The 19,389-nt window shown below is 43.9% G+C and overlaps 1 protein-coding gene across 1 annotated transcript in view; it reads left to right on the top strand.

The window, feature by feature from the left end:
• Nucleotides 1-19,389, top strand: part of ARHGAP35 (Rho GTPase activating protein 35) — a 137,202-nt gene that overhangs the window by 41,108 nt on the left and 76,705 nt on the right. Inside the window, exon 2 of the mRNA XM_049899807.1 lies at nucleotides 12,938-16,814. Within this exon, the coding sequence (XP_049755764.1) occupies nucleotides 13,131-16,814 (3,684 nt within the window). The 5' untranslated portion in view covers nucleotides 12,938-13,130. The remainder of the gene's footprint in view (nucleotides 1-12,937; nucleotides 16,815-19,389) is intronic.

Genomic DNA, 19,389 nt, shown 5'->3' with positions numbered 1-19,389 from the left:
ATGAGAACTGTGTCTGGGTGAAAAATGGGCTGCTGGCTTTTTGTAGGATGGGATGGCTGGAATGGTGAGATGGCAGCATGGTTCTGTTTTCTACCCTAGAATTCAAAGGTAACTTTACCAGGGGAGAAAAGAAACAGAGGCATTTGCCAGAATTACCAGTGGAGCGTTAGGGACTCTTTCATAGCTGCTCTTGAAAACATTAACATTGGGTCAGATTATTTTCAAAACAGACTTCTGTGTTATCAGTGCTTGGAAATCTTTTGACCCTTTGTATTTTCCATGTTGAACTCTCTGGAGAGTGCTTGCTGTACGTCAAGTTTGCAGAGGGTATAGTGAGAGTGGTTTTGATGGGAGGGAGGAAGGAAGGCAGTGGAGAAGTAGGAAAGATCCTGTTGATAAAATTTTGATTTTCAAACACCAGGACCAACTACCATTGACAGTAATCCCTATTGTAAGACAATAATCCCTATGTAAGACAATAAGAAGGAACCCTGGTAGTGCAGTGGTTAAAACGCTTGGCTGCTAATGGAAAGGTCATTGGTTGTAACCCACCAGTCGTTCCGTGGGAGAAAGATGTGGCAGTCTGCTTTTATAAAGATTACAGCCTCGGAAACCCTATACGGCAGTTCTACTCTGTCCTGTAGGGTCGCCATGAGTCGGAATCGACTCGATGACGAGTTTGGAATTTTTGGCTTTATAGTGAGAGCCGAGTGTACATATCTAAGTGTCCAGGAAGAGCCCATCTGTCACATGAGATTACATGTCTCAAGACCAGATGGTTAAGCAGTTAAATCAGTCTTGCCAAAATCCAGGTGACCCATTTCAGAGATTTCCTGTACCCCGAGCACTAGGATATAGTGAGATGCTGTGGCTATGAGGAAATCCTCCCTCTTATACCAGATGGGAGTAGGTGTGTGTAGCCTAGAGTAGTGGGAGTAACCACTGGTGCTATTCCGGGCAAATATTATTTGCTCTTCGCTTCCTTTATAAATCCATGGTTGTGTTTAACTCCCCCCACCCCTTGTTATTTTTATTTGCATTGGACTGAAAGGTAAAAATATAATTGCCGTATTCAGATGGAGTTTGCTTTTTTATGTAAGATGTTCAACTTCTTAGACTCTGTTAATTGGTAGGGTAAGGAGTTAGGTGACCATGTTTCCAACAGTAAATAACATCAGTGGGATAAAAGATTATTTTCATACTGGATTCTCACAGGTGAAAATACAGTCTGTTCTTAGTCTGACCCCTGGCTGGCCTTTCAGCTCTTTTACCTCCCACATATGAAAACTCAGTTCCAGTCAGTCTGTCCTAAAACGGGTCTTGTGCTCTTCCATTGTGGTCACCATTCGTGTCCTTTCGCGTCTTTAGAATGCCTAAACCACTTCTCCAAGCCCTGCCAGTCTTTTAAGTACAATTCAAGTTTTACTTCTGCTCTGACACCTTCCCCAGCCACCCCAGAGCCAAGCGATCTTCTCTTCCTTTCTCTGGATCGCAGGAAGTGGTCTATACCATTTATTATCTTGTGGCTCAGTTATTTTTTAAGTGTAAGCATTGTATCTCAAGGAAATTATAAGGTCTTCACCAGTGAGGCCAGTGCCCCGTTCTTCTTTGTTTCATCACATTGCTGTAGCTTTATAAATATTTAGTGTTTGATTTGGTTGATGGACAGTGCAGTTCTTAATTCTGAAGATTAGCAACTAGAGTAATAAAAAGGCTAACCCCTCTGAAACATTACAAAGGAAGGAGGGAGTTTAATTTAGTGGCTCTATTACTGGCCGAGTAGTATGTCACTAAGGAGCCCTGGTGGCACAGTGGTTAAAGTGCTCGACTGCTAACCGAAACGTCGGATGTTTGAACCCACTAGTGGCTCTGTGGGAGAAAGATGTGGCAGTCTGCTTCCGCAAAGCTTACAGCCCCGGAAATCCCATGGGGTAAGTTATACTCTGTCCTGTAGGGTCGCTGTGAATTGAAGTTGACTTTGGTTTTGGTCAGATTCTGACAGAAATCACATACAGGAAATGAAGAGTCCCTCCCAGTATCTCAGTGAGCTTCCAAAAGATTATAGATTCCTGTTTGCAGGCATATGCCTGACACATTTTTGCATTTCACCAACTTTAAGCTTCTGTAGATTCATCTGAATTTCACAGATGAATGAATGAGATGAATAAGGACCTTGGACTCCACTTCAGCTTTTCTTCTCCAATTTACCTTTATTCAAAAACAAAAGCCTTAAGAACATTTACTTTAGAGTTTGTTAATGAGAACGTGGAAGCACTGGGCTTTAAAGAAGCTGTTAGTCCAGTGGTTCAGTTGTCTGGAGAGCAGTGCTCTCTCCTTGCCGGAGCTCTTACAGCCCAGCCTTGCTGACCCTTTTCGCAAGAAAATTCCTCTGGAAAACTCAAGGGTCTGTCGGCAGGGAAAAGCCTTCCTACTTAGATCTGTTCCTTTTGGTCCCCCTCCCCTTTCCCCAATACTTATTATTTATCTACTTAAACTTTTTTTCTGATATTTATTGAGTTTTTGTTGAAAGTTTACACAGCAAGTTAGGTTCCCATTTGACAATTTCTATACAAATTGTTCGGTGACATTAGTTACATTTTTCACAACGTGTCAGTGTTCTCTTTAATTGTGTTGTTTGTTCCCTTTCCAGTGCTCTAGTTTCCATGCCCCCTTATCTTCTCATCTTTGCTGTTGAGTAATTGTTAACCTTTTGGTCTCACACTGATTGGTTTTTAAGTAGGATACGGATCTTAGGGTAATTTCCTTTATTTTGTATGCCACTCTGCTATTTTGTTAATAGGTGATCTCAGAGAATATGCTTTGTTCTAAGTTTAAAGAGTGTCTCAAGGCAATAGTCTCTAGGAGTCCTCTGTTCTCTGTTTGTCTGTCTTCTTTTTTTAAATCAAAATTTGAGTTCTGCTCTATATTTTTCACCCGTTCTATCCAGGACTGATTATCGTGACCCCAGTCAGAAAGGTCAGTGGTGGTAGCCGGGTACCATCTGGTTCTTCTGGTCTCAGGGTAGTTGAGGTCTTGGCTCCTGAAGACTTAATAAAGGAAACATTTTAACCAGCTGCTGCTGATAATTCATAGCTTTAAAAATCCATTCAGAAATTTAAGGCGTTGAGAAATACGAGGTTTAAGAAAGGCTTTTGTTGTCTGTGAGTAACAACGTGTATTTCCCTTCGTTTCCTTGTCAGGGTTAAAAAAATTATGGTAACAAGTATTTTACTTTCTTTGCTAGCAGCTCTCTGAAGTTATTTCCTTATAGTATCGTTAGTTCTATATATGGTTACCTGAAACGAAAAGTATTTTCAGAAGTTGCTGAATATTCTCAGTGGTAGAGACGGTAATTTTGGTTATGGATAATGGTGGTAGGTCTGTGTCTTAGGGGTCCTTCCAAATCATACAACCCCTGATGGGGGGAGGGGGTGAGAGTGCTGGAAAGGGAGGGTGGTGTACACCTTCGAGGCGTATCCTGATAGAGTTGTTGACAGTATGGACTTTAGCACTCATAGTAATACTGGGATCGCAGTGACATATGAAATGTGTGCTATCTTGGGAATGTTACCACTTCTTGCTCTGGGTGTTTTGTAGAGGTGTTAAAAAAGAAAACACCCTCCTCCCTTCCAGTTGAGGCACTCTGGTAGAGAGCTGGCATCTTGGTTAAACAAACCACATAAACAACTCTAGAAGCCTGGTGACAAGTTCTAAAAAAGCACTCAGATGTTTGCACTATGTTTTTTCACAGCATATATTTGTGACAAAGAATTGAAAATATTCCTGAAGCATTTTCCTCTCTGAAGTAGTTGAATTATGGTGTAAAATGAGAAACTAAATATTAGGTTGGTTGTTTTTCTTTTTCTAATACAAGCAGCTCTGTGAAACTCAGAAATAAAGGCAGCTACTGTTTTTAAAGGATACTTTTTCCCCACATCAGTTTGAAAAGGGTTAGTAGTGGTGAGTTATTAGAATGCACATTCAGACTTTGCCGTTTGGGTGACGTAGTTGCCCACGAAGAACACGGATTCCCACGAGACTGAAACTCTGAAGACGTTGCGAAGCTTTGGTCATGCCCTGTCTCTTATTTGCTCTTGCCTTGTGGCCTTTAGATCATGAAATTTAGTGACTCAGCTAATTTTTTTTTTTTTTTTTTTACCCACCATTTAGAAAAGTTGAATATGTATTTGTGACCAAACACTTAAGGTTGTTTCCTTTAAACTAAGTGTTTGATACCATTTTCAGATTTATAACAGTCTTTGTTTACTGTGTAATTCAGTCCAATTGAGGAACTAGTAAAACTGCATTATCCAGACATCAAAGCTAAGGATAGAATGCACTTATACCAGGGAACCTATTAGGTGTCTAACCAGGGGAAAGTTACCAAAATTAACCACTCCCATGCCGGCTAATTCGCATTTCCTGTCGCTTTTTTAGTTAAGAAGCAGCACTCTGGGTTTAAAATATCAGTTGCTCCCTTCTTGAGAGTTGGGAGTGTTCCTTTCCTCTCTTTAGAGGAGCTTCAAGTAACTGAACCTTTGAACTTGAATGGACTAAGTAGAATATGCCGTTAAAATTTTTATAACGAAACAAGGTGTTGAGTAGATAATGCATTTTAGTCTAGTTCAGAATGGAGCTGATATCTTTATTTCTTTAGGTTTGAAAGCAGGGTGATTTGCTTTTATTTCCCCCTGAGATTTCTGTGAAGGCGTGGGTTGTTGGATCCACTTTACAGAGAATAATCAAGTCAACAGACAATGGATGACTTATTTGCTAGCTGCCTACAACAATCACTTGTGGTAGAACCACTGTGCCAAGTTGTGTTTCCACACTGGTCACGTGGGTGGCCTTGAGACCAGCCGTACACTGGGATGAGGGATTGATAGACAAGGGCTCTGTTACTTGAGCACCCATGTAAAAAATGGTGTGGTGGCTGTGAGGCCTCCCTGTCTAACTTGACAAGGGGGAGAGAGAATAAAGATCATCAGCCCGAGGCTGATTCTTATGAGGCGGAGGTCACACATACCTCCACATGCAAACCTTTTTACCAATTCTGCCACCAGCCGTCCCTCCCACGGCACTTTGTACTTCTCTACTGGGTTAGACAGTTCGTTACAGTGGCCACACAGAACTCTCAGACCATACTCACAATTATGGGATTTATTAGGGAAGTAACAGGGTACAATTCTGAATCAGGGATGACTCAGGATATAGTTCTTTGATCAAGACAGTCTCTTCTCAGCTATGCTCGCAGGGAGGCCTCTCTCTCAGCTCTGGGCCTCTCAGCCCAGCCTCTGCCCTGCCTGAGGGCAGAGTGTTACAAAGCTCTTTAGCTCTGTCAGTAAGTACCAGAGGCACCCCACTCTGCCAGTAAGCCTCCTACCCAAAGGTGCTCAACTGTCTCACTCTGTGGGTCAGCATACTGACTGCGTCCCCCTTGCTCTGTGGGCTTACCCCACCATGCCATCTCATGTCAGTCTCCTGGTTCTGTTGCTGCCATTTCTCTGCTGGGCTTGCCGACACTTCTCAAGGACTCTTTCTGTCTCCTGGGTCTAGGAGGTTCCTGGCCCAGGGACCCTGAGTCCAAAGGATGTACTCTGCTCCTGGCTCTTGATGGTAGCGAGGTCCCCCCTCCAGCCTCTGGAATTGGTTCATTTTAAGCCCAGAGGGATGGCAAAACTGACCAATCACCTTGTTAGGGTTTCTCACACCTTATTTGCATTATTAGCAGGTTGTCTAATCCCCTTGGTGGGCCAGAAGTACCTTATTTGCATAATCCCACCCAGTCATTGTGTGGAAGTCACAAAGACTGTGTCTAGAAGGGTGACATTGAGTAATTCACTGCACCATAACCCATGACTTTTCCTTCAAACTTTACTCAGTGTTCCTGTTTGAGGCTCTGGGAAACTTGAGTCTATTTGTGGGTTGAAACAAAATTCAATATGTATGCTACAGAGTAATGTGCAAAAGCACTTCGATTTTGTACAAATCTTTCTTGTTCAGGTATACCAGAGGATGGATGTGTGTTAATTGCTTTAGATCTTCATAGATAAATAAATCGAAAGCTGCCCTTGAGTTGACTCCTAACTCTGTGACGACTGTATACAGCAGAACGAAACATTGCTTGATCCTGCGTTATCGTCATGATCGCTGGCACGCTTGAGTCCATCATTGCGACTGTTGTGCCAGTCCATCTCACTAAGGGTCTCCCTTGCCCTCGGTGGCCTCTACGTCAGCAAATACTATGGCCTCATCCAGCGACTGATCCCTCCTGATGATGGGACCAGTGCAGGCGAGCTGGATAGTATTCTGTTGTGATCCATAGGTTTTTACTGGCTGATTTTCAGAAGTAGATCTCCAGGCCTTTCTTCCTAGTCTGTCTCAGTCTGGAAGCTCTGCTGAAACCTGTCTACCACGGGTGACCCTGTAAGTATTTGAAATACTGGTGGCATAGCTTCCAACGTGCAAGCCACCACGGTCCGACAAACTGACAAATGGGCGGTGGTAGATCTTCATAAGAATCTGAAAATTTTGTTAACATAAACAGCCACCTAGGGAAGTAGATGATGGGGAAGGTTTATTTTTTTGTCTTTCCGTGGATTCTTCACTGGATCCTGCTGAAGTCTGGAACTTGGTTCTTTGGGACCTGCCGTTAGGTTACCTGGAGGGATTGCTTACAGTCACTGAAATTTCCCTTTTTAAAATGGTCCAACGATATGTACAGACCACAGCTCACCACATCTTATTTCCATAGGGAGTTTGGTTTTCTGGGTTATCAGAGGAAAATGTGGATGTTTGGAAAAAGTCTGTGACCTTTTGAGGTTATCCTCATAGGGCATAACCATGCTGTCCCTCCCGTTGTCCCCTTGTTCCCCCCTTGAGAATAATGGGTGGTGGCCAGACTTCCTGCAGCATTTTTTAGGAGATAGGCTTACAAAGCATCAAGGTGGTGGAAATGCTAGGTTCTTTCCAGGCATAAATGAGTTTCAGAATAAAATTGCTGTTTATTTTTAATTCTCTTGTTTGTGATTGTCTCAGGGGACTGTTCATTTGGCTTCAGGTTCAGCAATTGCACAGTCATATCTGAGCCTATGAGTAAAAGGCCGTACAGCATAAACTGTATAGCCGGAAGACACTTGTGTAGAGGCAGCTAAGGCTACATATTTTAGTTTCTCAGCCAGAAAGTTGCTAAAGACTTTTTGCAAGACAACTTAAGCATTTCGTTGTTTCAGCTGTTCAAACTGTAGCCCCTTTAAGGCGCTATTTAATAGCTGCATTCTGTGGTTCCCAGTAACCTTCAGAAAAGACTTCAAACTCTTAAAGTGGCTTAAATCTGGTTCCTGCTTATTTGCTAATCCATCTAACCCATCTGCTCCCAACACATACACTTTATTGCAGCTGCTTCCCCCATATAGATTGTACTTTTTTGTGGAGGAGGGAGGGAGGAGTCTTTGCACTTTTCAGTGCTTCTATCAAAAATGTGTTTTATACGTACTTCAGGTCTCACCTGAGATGAAACTTCCTCCAGAAAGATTCTCCTAAATCCAAAAGGCTGGCTCTGGGGACCCTTTAATATTTGCTCGAAGAGTTGCTTGTCTCTTCATTCATTCATTCACTAAATGTGTCAAGCACTGGGCCATAAGCAGGGGACACAGAAGTGAACAGGGCAGGCGTGGGCCTTATCCTCACAGAGCTTACATTCTTATCAGGGAGAGTATCCCACAGCCACATCCTTAAAACTTTTTATTTGGAAGTAATTGTGAACTTACAGAAAGTTTCAAAAATAAAAGTAGCATAAAAGACGACTGTAGCATAAAAACCTGTTGCCATCAAGTTGATTTTCTGACTCATAGCGACCCTGTACAACAGGGTAGAACTGCCCCATAGGGTTTCCGTGGGTGTAATCTTTTTTCTTTTTTTTTTTTTACAGCCACCACATATCTGTCAGTTTGTCGTACCGTGGTGGCTTGCGTGTTGCTATGGTGGCTGGAAGGTAATGCTACTGGTATTTCAAATACCAGCAGGGTCCCATGGTGGACAGGCTTCAGTGGTGCTTCCAGACTAAGACTAGGAAGAAGGACCTGATGGTCTGCTTTTAAAAGAGCTGGCCAGTGCAAACCTTATGAATAGCAGCAGAACACTGTCTGGTATAGTGCCGGAAGATGAGCCCCTCAGGTTGGAAGGCACTCGAAATACGACCGGGGAAGAACTGCCTCCTCAAAGTAGAGTCAACCTTACTTACGTGGGTGGAGTAAAGATTTCAGGGCCTTTATTTGCTGATGTGACTCAAAAAGAGAAGAAACAGCTGCAAACATCCTTTAATAATCAGAATGTATAAAGTATGAATCAAGGGAAATTGGAAGTCTTCAAAAATGAAATGGAACACATAAAGATCAATATCCTAGGCATTAGTGAGCTGAAATGTACTGCCATTGGCCATTTTAAATTGGACAATCATATGGCCCACTATGCCAGGAACAACAAATTGAAGAGGAATGGCATCACATTCATCATCAAAAAGAAAGTTGTAAGAGCTATCCTAAAGTTCAGTGCAGTCATTGATAGATTAATATCCATACACCTTGAAGGAAGACGAGTTAACGTGAGTATTACTCAGATTTACGCACAAACCACTAATGCCAAAGATGAAGAAATTGAAGATTTTTACCAACTTCTGCAGTCTGAAATTGATCAAACATGCAATCAAGATGTATTGGTAATTGCTGGTGATTGAAATGTGAAAGTCGGAAGCAAAGAGGAAGGACCAGTAGTTGGAAAATAGGGACTTGGTGATAGAAATGACGGCGGAGATCGCCTAATAGAATTTTGCAAGGCAAACAACTTCTTAATTGCAAATACCCTTTTTCAACAATATAAACTGCAACTCTACATGTGGACCTCGCCAGTTGGAATACACAGGAATCAAGTCAACTACATCTGTGGAAAGAGATGATAAAAAAGCTCAATATCATCAGGTAGAACAAGGCCAGGGGCTAACTGAAGAACAGACCATCAATTGCTCATATGTGAGTTCAAGTTGAAGCTGAAGGAAATTAAAACAAGTCCATGAGCACTGAAGTATGACCTTAAGTATGTCCCATCTGAACTTAGAGACCATCTCAAGAATAAATTTGATGCATTGACCACTAACAGGTCAAAGACTAGACGAATTGTGGGATGACATCGAGACACCATACGTGAAGAAAGCAAAAGGTCACTAAAAAGAGAGGAAAGAAAGAAAGGACCAAAATGAATGTCAGAAGAGACCCTGAAACTTGCTCTTGAACATCAAGTAGCTAAAGCGAAAGAAAGAGATGATCACATAAAAGAATTGAACAGAAGATTTCAAAGGGCAGCTTGAGAAGGCAAAGTAAAATATTATAATGAAATATGCAAAGACCTGAAGTTAACAAAAGGGAGGAACATGCCCAACATTTGTCAAACTGAAAGAACCAAAAAAATTCAAGCCTCAAGTTGTGATATTGAAGAATTCTACGGGCAGCATAGTGAACAACGCAGGAAGCATCAAAAGAAAATGAAAGGAATACACAGAGTCACTGTTCCAAAAAGAATTGGTTGACATTCCATCATTTCAAGATCAAGAACCGATGGTACTGAAGGAAGAAGTTCTAGCTGCACTGAATGCAATTGTGCAAAAACAAGGCTGCAGGAATTGATGGAATACCAGGTGATTTGTTTCAAGAAACCAATGCAGTGCTGGAAACATTCATTTATCTATGCCAAGAAATTTGAAAGACAGCTACCTGGTCAACTGACTGGAAGAGATCCACATTTATGCCCCTTCCAAAGAAAGGTGATCCAACCAAGTGTGAAAATATCGAACAGTATCATTAATATCACACGCAAGTAAGATTTACTGAAGGTAATTCAAAAGTGATTACAGCAGTACGCTAACAGGGAACTTCTAGAAATTCAAGCCTGATTCAGAAGAAGACATGGAACGAGGGTTATCGTAGCTGATGTCAGATGGATCTTGGCCAGAAAGAGAGCATACCAGAAAGATGTTTACCTGTGTTTTATTGGCTATGCAAAGGCGGACCATATGAAGACTGGGAATCCTGTAGCAGTTAATTGTGCTCATGAGAAATCTGTATGTAGACAAGAGGCAGTTAGTTGTTCAAACAGAACAAGGGGATACTGAGTGGTTTCAGATGAGGAAAGGTGTGTGTCAGGGTTTTATTAACAACCTGCGATATGTAGATAACGCAGCCTTGCCTGCTGAAAGTGCGGCACTTACTGATGAAGACCAAAGACTTCAGCCTTCAGTATGGATTACGCCTCAACATAAAGAAAACAAAAATCCTCACAACTGGACCAATAAGCAATATCATGATAAACAGAAAAGATTGAAGTCATCAAGGATTTCATTTTACTTGGATACACAATCAACACCCATGGAAGCAGCAGTAGGGAAATCTCATGACATACTGGATTGGGCAAATCTGCTGCAAAAAAAAAAAAAAACTCCTTAAGGTGTTAAAAAGCAGAGATGTCGATTTGAGGACTAAGGTGCACCTGACCCAAGCCATGGTGTTTTCAGTCGCCTCATATGCATACAAAAGCTGGACAATGAATAGGGAAGATCAGAGAAGAATTGATACGTTTGAATTATGGTGTTGGAGTATTGAATATACTGTAGACTGCCAGAAGAACCAACAAATCTGTCTTGGAAGAAGTACAGCCAGAATGCTTCTTAGAAGTGAGGATGGCAAGACTTTGTCTGATGTACTTTAGACGTGTTAATCAGGAAGCACCAGCCCCTGAAGAAGGACATCATGCTTGGTAAAATAGAGTGTCAGCGAAGACGAGGAAGACCTTCAACAAGATGGATTGACGCAGTGGGTGCAACAGTGGGCTCAAACGTAGCAATAATAGTGTCATGGATTGATTTGTGTCTCCCCAAAATATGTGTCAACTTGGCTAGGCCATGATTCTTAGTATTGTGATTGTCCACCATTTTTGTCATGTGATGTGATTTTCATATGTGTTGTAAATCTTACCTCTATGATGTTAATGAGGCAGGATTAGAGGCAGTTACGTTAATGAGGCAGGATTCAATCTACAAGATTAGGTTGTGTCTTAACCCAATCTCTTTTGAGATATAAAAGAGAGAAGGGAGCAGAAAGACAAGGGGACCTCATACCACCAAAAAACAAGAGTCAGTAGAATAGCGTGTCCTTTGGACCTGGGATCCCTGTGCTGAGAAGCTCCTAGCCCAAGGGAAGGTTTACGACAAGGACCTTCCTCCAGAGCCAACAGAGAGAGAAGGTGTTCCCCTGGGGTTGGCACCCTACACTCAGACTTCCAGCCTACTAGACTGTGAGAGAATAAACTTCTGTTTGCTAAAGCTACCCACTTGTGGTGTTTCTGTTGTAGCAGCACTAGATGACTAAGACAGATAGTGAGGATGGTGCAGGACCGGGCAGCGTTTCATTCTGTGGTACATAGGGCCACTATGAGTTGGAACCAACTGGACAGCACCTAGCAACAGCAGGAATCTTTGTAGAAGCAAATTGCCACATCTTTCTCCCGAGGAGCAAGTGATGGGCTCAAACCGCCAACCTTTCATTAGCAGCTGAGAACTTAACCATTGCACCACCGGTATTCCTATACACTTTACCCAAGTTAACGTATTGCTGCCATTTCACCTCATTTGCTTGCTTTCCCTCTCTCAGTATATATACGTAATTTTTTCTTGCTGGACCAGTTCTAGACCAGTTACGTACATCACGACTCTTTTCCCCAAAATATTTCAATGTGTATTTCTCTCACATGGTAGCGATCAACGTCATAGATTTATATTGATAAAATTATTTTATCTAGTATCCCATTCATAGTCCCGTGTTGTTAACTGACCTATTCCTGAGGAAATACCCAAAGGCCTTTCCCCTCCAGTACTGAATCCAGCACTTCGCTACCGTGTCTCTTGAGTCTCCTTTAATCTGGAACATTTAGTAGCCATTCTTTGTCTATTATGACGATATGTTTTGGAAAAAATACAGAGCCTCCCCCTCCTTTGTTAATATGTTCCTCATTTTGTGTGTCTCTCTGATGTTCCCTTGTGATCACATTGAGACTGTGCGTTCCAGGCTGTCATACTCCATAGCAGTGCCCCTTCCTCCTCAGTGTGTCACATCTGGAGACGCAGGATGTCCTTCTGCCTGCTACCGGTGATGCTGATTTTGAGCACCTGCCCCAAGTGTCACACGATTTCGTCTCTGTGTAATAAGTAGGTTGTATTTTGTTTCTCTCTTGTGCAACTAATAAGTAGTCTCTTAGGAGACACTTGAGTTCTGTGCAAATGTCCTGCTCCTCATCAAAATTTACCCCTCAGATTTAGCATCCTTTGATGATCCTTGCCCTATCCAGTGTGTGGACTTGTATTCCTATTTTTTCCGGTGGGTTATAATTCATCCCGTTTCCAAAAAAACCTGTTGTTGCTGATTTGATACTGACTGACAGCAACCCTGTAGTACAGAGTAGAAGCCTGTAATCTTTAAAGGAGTAGACCACATGTTTCTCCTTTGGAGCGGCTCGTGGGTTTGAACCTCTGACCTTTTGGTTAGCAGCCAAATGCTTAACCACTGCGCCGACAGGGCTCTTATAATTTGCTACTGTACTTCATTGTTTTGGTGTGCAAATGGTCCCAAATTTGGCCAGCGGGAGTCATCCCACCCTTATTTTAGCACTTATCATGCTGTTTACGTATGTCTTCCTCCACTAGATTGTAATTCTGTGGGGTACACGGATGACAGTCTCATTCACTATTATGTTTTCACCCAGCATACGGTCTGGCACATTAGATGTTTACTAAATATTCGTGGAATTAAAAAATTGGTTTTTGTCATAGTTCAATATTTATAATTGGGTTTTAAAGTTATGATGGTGATAGTTTTCCTTTTTTCCCTCCATGTAGGAAGAAATGTTGACTATTTGGCGATGAGAGACAGCGAAAACTGACCTTGTGCTGGTGTGCAAGCCCCATGGGACCTGACAGCTTCACTGCTCGAGCATTCGGCCCTCACTGATGATGTTGGGAAGCCTTCAGGTCCACTGGAAAACACTAATCTGATCTCGGAAGTGGTTGATTGTGGCAGGATGTGTCGACGATGATGATGGCAAGAAAGCAGGATGTCCGCATTCCCACCTACAACATCAGTGTGGTGGGATTGTCTGGGACCGAGAAGGAGAAGGGCCAGTGTGGCATCGGGAAGTCTTGTCTGTGCAATCGCTTCGTGCGCCCCAGTGCTGATGAGTTCCACTTGGACCATACCTCTGTCCTTAGCACCAGTGACTTTGGTGGGCGAGTGGTCAATAATGACCACTTTCTCTACTGGGGAGAGGTTAGCCGTTCTCTGGAGGATTGTGTGGAATGTAAAATGCACATTGTGGAACAGACTGAATTTATCGACGACCAGACTTTCCAACCTCATCGGAGCACGGCCCTGCAGCCCTATATCAAGAGAGCTGCTGCGACCAAGCTCGCATCCGCCGAAAAACTCATGTACTTTTGCACTGACCAGCTGGGGCTGGAGCAGGACTTTGAGCAGAAGCAAATGCCGGATGGGAAGCTACTGGTGGATGGTTTTCTTCTTGGTATTGATGTAAGCAGGGGCATGAATAGGAACTTTGATGACCAGCTCAAGTTTGTCTCCAATCTCTACAATCAGCTTGCAAAAACAAAAAAGCCCATAGTGGTGGTCCTGACCAAGTGTGATGAGGGCGTCGAGCGGTACATTCGAGATGCACATACTTTTGCCTTAAGCAAAAAGAACCTCCAGGTTGTGGAGACCTCGGCCAGATCTAATGTGAACGTGGACTTGGCTTTCAGCACCTTAGTGCAACTCATCGATAAAAGTCGGGGAAAGACGAAAATCATTCCCTATTTTGAAGCCCTCAAGCAGCAGAGTCAGCAGATCGCAACTGCAAAAGACAAATATGAGTGGCTGGTGAGCCGCATTGTGAAAAATCACAATGAGAATTGGTTGAGTGTCAGCCGAAAGATGCAGGCCTCGCCAGAGTACCAGGACTATGTCTACCTGGAAGGGACTCAGAAAGCCAAGAAGCTGTTTCTACAGCACATCCACCGCCTCAAGCATGAGCACATTGAGCGCCGGAGAAAGCTATACCTGGCTGCCCTGCCGCTAGCCTTTGAAGCTCTTACGCCCAACCTAGATGAAATAGACCACCTAAGCTGCATAAAAGCCAAAAAGCTCTTGGAAACCAAGCCAGAATTCTTAAAGTGGTTTGTCGTGCTTGAAGAGACGCCATGGGACACCACCAGCCACATTGACAACATGGAAAATGAGCGGATTCCCTTTGACATAATGGATACAGTTCCCGCGGAGCAGCTGTACGAGGCCCACTTAGAAAAGCTGAGGAACGAGAGGAAAAGAGCCGAGATGAGAAGGGCATTTAAGGAAAACCTGGAGACCTCTCCCTTCATAACTCCTGGCAAGCCTTGGGAAGAGGCCCGCAGTTTTATTATGAACGAAGATTTCTACCAGTGGCTGGAAGAGTCCGTATATATGGATATTTATAGCAAACACCAAAAGCAGATTATAGACAGAGCCAAGGAGGGGTTTCAGGAGCTGCTCTTAGAATACTCTGAGTTGTTTTACGAGCTGGAGCTGGATGCAAAGCCCAGCAAAGAGAAGATGGGTGTCATTCAGGATGTCCTGGGGGAGGAACAGAGATTTAAAGCATTGCAGAAGCTCCAAGCAGAGCGTGATGCCCTGATTCTGAAGCACATTCACTTTGTGTACCACCCAACCAAGGAAACATGCCCCAGCTGTCCGGCCTGTGCGGATGCTAAGATCGAGCACTTGATTAGTTCTCGGTTCATCCGACCATCTGACCGGAATCAGAAAAATTCACTCTCTGATCCCAACATCGATAGGATCAACTTGGTCATCTTGGGCAAAGATGGCCTTGCCCGAGAGTTAGCCAACGAGATTCGAGCTCTTTGTACAAATGATGACAAGTATGTGATAGATGGTAAAATGTATGAGCTTTCCCTGAGGCCCATCGAGGGTAATGTCCGGCTTCCAGTCAACTCTTTCCAGACGCCAACATTTCAACCCCATGGCTGTCTCTGTCTCTATAATTCAAAGGAATCTCTATCCTACGTGGTGGAGAGTATAGAGAAGAGTAGAGAGTCCACGCTCGGCAGGCGAGATAACCATTTGGTCCACCTTCCCCTGACACTAATTTTGGTTAACAAGAGAGGAGACACCAGTGGAGAGTCCCTGCATAGCTTAATACAGCAAGGCCAGCAGATTGCGAGCAAACTCCAATGTGTCTTTCTCGACCCTGCGTCTGCTGGCATTGGCTATGGACGCAACATTAATGAAAAGCAAATTAGCCAAGTTTTGAAAGGACTTCTGGACTCTAAGCGTAACTTAAACCTGGTCAGTTCTACTGCTAGCATCAAAGATTTGGCTGACGTTGATCTGCGAATTGTTATGTGTCTGATGTGTGGGGATCCTTTTAGTGTAGATGACATACTCTTTCCTGTCCTTCAGTCCCAAACCTGTAAATCTTCCCATTGTGGGAGCAACAACTCTGTTTTACTTGAACTGCCAATCGGACTACATAAGAAACGCATCGAACTGTCTATCCTCTCATACCATTCCTCGTTTAGCATCAGAAAAAGCCGGTTGGTTCATGGGTACATTGTTTTTTATTCCGCCAAACGTAAGGCCTCCTTGGCCATGTTACGTGCCTTTCTTTGTGAAGTGCAGGATATTATCCCCGTTCAGCTCGTAGCACTCACTGATGGCGCTGTTGATGTCCTGGACAACGACTTAAGTCGGGAACAGCTGACTGAGGGCGAGGAGATTGCGCAAGAAATTGATGGAAGGTTCACAAGCATCCCCTGTAGCCAACCCCAGCATAAACTTGAGCTCTTTCACCCCTTCTTTAAAGATGTGGTGGAGAAAAAGAACATCATCGAGGCTACACACATGTACGATAATGCTGCTGAAGCCTGCAGCACCACAGAAGAGGTGTTCAACTCGCCCCGGGCAGGCTCACCTCTCTGCAACTCAAACCTGCAGGACTCTGAAGAAGACATTGAGCCCCCATCTTATAGCATGTTTCGAGAAGACACATCACTGCCCTCTCTGTCCAAAGACCATTCCAAGCTTTCTATGGAATTGGAGGGGAACGATGGGCTGTCTTTCTTCATGAGCAACTTCGAGAGTAAATTGAACAACAAAGTACCTCCACCAGTCAGACCAAAGCCTCCTGTCCATTTTGAAATCACAAAGGGGGATCTGTCCTATTTAGACCAAGGTCATAGAGATGGGCAGAGGAAGTCTGTGTCTTCTAGCACCTGGCTACCTCTGGATGGGTTTGATCCTTCTGATTATGCTGAACCCATGGATGCTGTGGTCAAGCCAAGGAATGAAGAAGAAAACATCTACTCAGTGCCGCACGACAGCACCCAGGGCAAAATCATCACCATTCGAAACATCAACAAAGCCCAGTCCAACGGCAGCGGGAATGGTTCCGACAGCGAAATGGACACCAGCTCCCTAGAGCGAGGCCGCAAGGTGTCCATTGTGAGCAAGCCTGTGCTGTACAGGACGAGATGCACCCGCCTGGGGAGGTTTGCTAGTTACCGAACCAGCTTCAGCGTGGGGAGTGATGATGAGCTGGGGCCCATCCGGAAGAAAGAGGAGGATCAGGCGTCCCAAGGTTATAAAGGGGACAACGCTGTCATTCCATATGAAACAGATGAAGACCCTAGGAGGAGGAACATTCTTCGCAGTCTAAGGAGGAACACTAAGGTAAGGCCAATTTGGGATTTAGGAATGAGTCATAATCATGCGAGTGGCTTGCGTGGTGTCTTCATGAGAGTTCAGTGATGGATGATGATGGTCAAGGACAACTTATTCTGGTAAAAAGGTGCTGTGTATGTGTGTATGTGTGTGTGTTTACTCTTTGTTTGAGCATAAAAAAGTTAGCAGTATCTCAGTGATTACTGGCAGCTCTCAAGTAGTTAGGACCTTGGAGAGTCTGAGTTGCCTTCGTCCAGAACAATAGTTTATTAATTACCAAAATGAGATGGGGTAGGACTCATCGGTGTGTTGACAAGTAGCCAAGCCCATGGTAATGCACTCCATCTTCCTTCCCTTAAACACCAGAATCCAGAATTCTGTGCCTCCGCCTCCTGCTATGACACATACATTCTGTTTATGAGAAAAGGTAGAAACAATAATGGCAAGATTTTGTCTGATGTACTTTGGACATGTTATCAGGAGGGACCAGTCCCTGGAGAAGGACATCATGTTTGATGAGGTAGAGGGTCAGCGAAAAAGAGGAAGACCCTCAATAAGATAGGTTGATGCAGTGGCTGCAACAGTGGGCTCAAACAGCAACGATTGTGAGGATGGCCCAGGACCAGGCAGTATTTCGTTCAGTTGTACATAGGGACACTATGAGCCAGAGCTGACTTGACAGCACCTAACAAAAACAAAAGTGACCTGTGAAGGTTGTAGCTTTTGAGATTACAGTATTTTTTGCAACTAACATTCCACGTATTTAACATGTCCATGTAAATCGTGCCCTATATGCATATAACGCACAGAAACGATGAGATTAAGTAAAAACAGTTCTAGCATAGTGCTTGCGTTATTTGCATGAAAATACAGAGTGGACTTATCAGTGAAGGGGGGGCTTCCAGCCCATAAACGAAAAGTAAGAATCTTGCTACTGCGAGTTACAAACCTATCTGGTGTTTGTGAAATTGAAGTGCATGTATTTCCGTTATTTTAGCCTTAAGCGAGTCACTCTCACCGTCAGCAAGAGCCTCAGGTTTTATATAGGGACCACGAGTAGGGCAGGGAGGAGAAAGGGAAAGAAAGAATACAGTGTATGCATTATAACTGGCAGGCCCGCTCTGTTGGAAGAAGGAACGTTCCCCCATGCAGCACCAGCAGCTGAAGTCTCTTGCAGAGAATTGCACTTTACAAGGCACACCTCTGTAAGCAGCACTCTGTCCCCTGGGCCTAGACTTTGAGATAGAAACAGTATTTCCCAACTTATTCTGTGTTTTAGCCATTTAACAGGGGAAAGTCCTCTTTGTGTTTGTTTCAGAGAAGGTCATCTCAATGAGATGCCACAACTGAACCATGTCGTGTAATACCCCTAAATCAGCACGGAGCCCTGGTGGCACAACAGTTAAGTGCTCAGCTGCATGCTTGGCTGCAAACCCAGCCAGCCACTCAGCAGGAGGAAGACCTGATGATCTGCCCCAGTAAGGATTACAACCTAGAAAACCCTACGGGGCAGTTCTACTCCCATCACATGGGGTCATTATGAGTCGAAATCATCTTGCCAGCACCCAGCAACAGTAAACCAGCATGGTGATACACAGAATGTTTTCTCAGCATTGAAAGCGTTTGCGCCTCTCCCTTCTATAAAGTAGCAGAGAATGCAAGGCTCCTGTCTAGAAGTATTCCAGGACCTCCGGAAAAAAAGGTTGCCAAAAACTTAGGTTGTCAGAAAAGCAAAAAAAAACCAAACCCAATGCCATCAAGTCAATTCTGACTGATAGCGACCCTGTAGGACAGAGTAGAACTGCATCTTAGTATTTCCAAGGTTGTAATCTTTACAGAAGCAGACTGTCACATCTTTCTCCCTCGGAGCAGCTGGTGGGTTCGCACCGCCGACCTTTTGGTTACCAGCCAAGTGCTTTAACCACTGCGCTGCCTCAGGTTACAAGACAGACCAAATCAGAAGGTCTGGCGTGCAGGCTGTCTTGAGAGCTGACAGTTCTGTTGTAAAGTAGAACATGGAGGTCACTTCCGTAGCTGTGTTGGTTAAGAAGGCCATCGGAGATTGAGGAACAGGGTGCCACGGCCCCTCAAGGAAGGTGTATCCACTCCATGTTCCTTGATTGCATACAGAGTACTCCCTAGCCATTGGCCGGGAGTAGCCAGAATTTTCTTACCTGTGCAGTGTCAAAAAGGGCAGGGCAGTGTCTGTGTCTGTTCTGTTCCCCTCCCCCTGACCCTCCCTGCTGAATATTAATAAATATCACAAGCATTCTTCTCTTTCTGCTTGAATTCCTGGCTTATTTTTCCACTTGGATTCCTTCATCTGCATTTTGTGTTTTGTTCTCCAAACTTTGGTTGAGGCAGACCCATTGCGAACAGTCCTTACTTAAAAAAAAAAGGGAAGCCAGAAAATGGGCCTGACCTGCTTCCCATTATTTTCCCAGAGCTCTCCTGTTTAACGATACTGGAATCCAAACATTTTGGAAAATCTGGCTTTCTTCTCTTCCTCCTCCACTCCAAGGAGGGCTGTTGCCAGAACAGCTGATCTGAATGCTGACAGTATTGTCATTTGTAGGGGTGTGTG

This window comes from Elephas maximus, chromosome 11 (assembly GCF_024166365.1).
Source record: "Elephas maximus indicus isolate mEleMax1 chromosome 11, mEleMax1 primary haplotype, whole genome shotgun sequence".
Classification (NCBI taxonomy): Eukaryota; Metazoa; Chordata; class Mammalia; order Proboscidea; family Elephantidae; genus Elephas; species Elephas maximus.
Note: the sequence above shows the minus strand (reverse complement) of the source record. Positions and strands in the feature narration are given on the sequence as shown.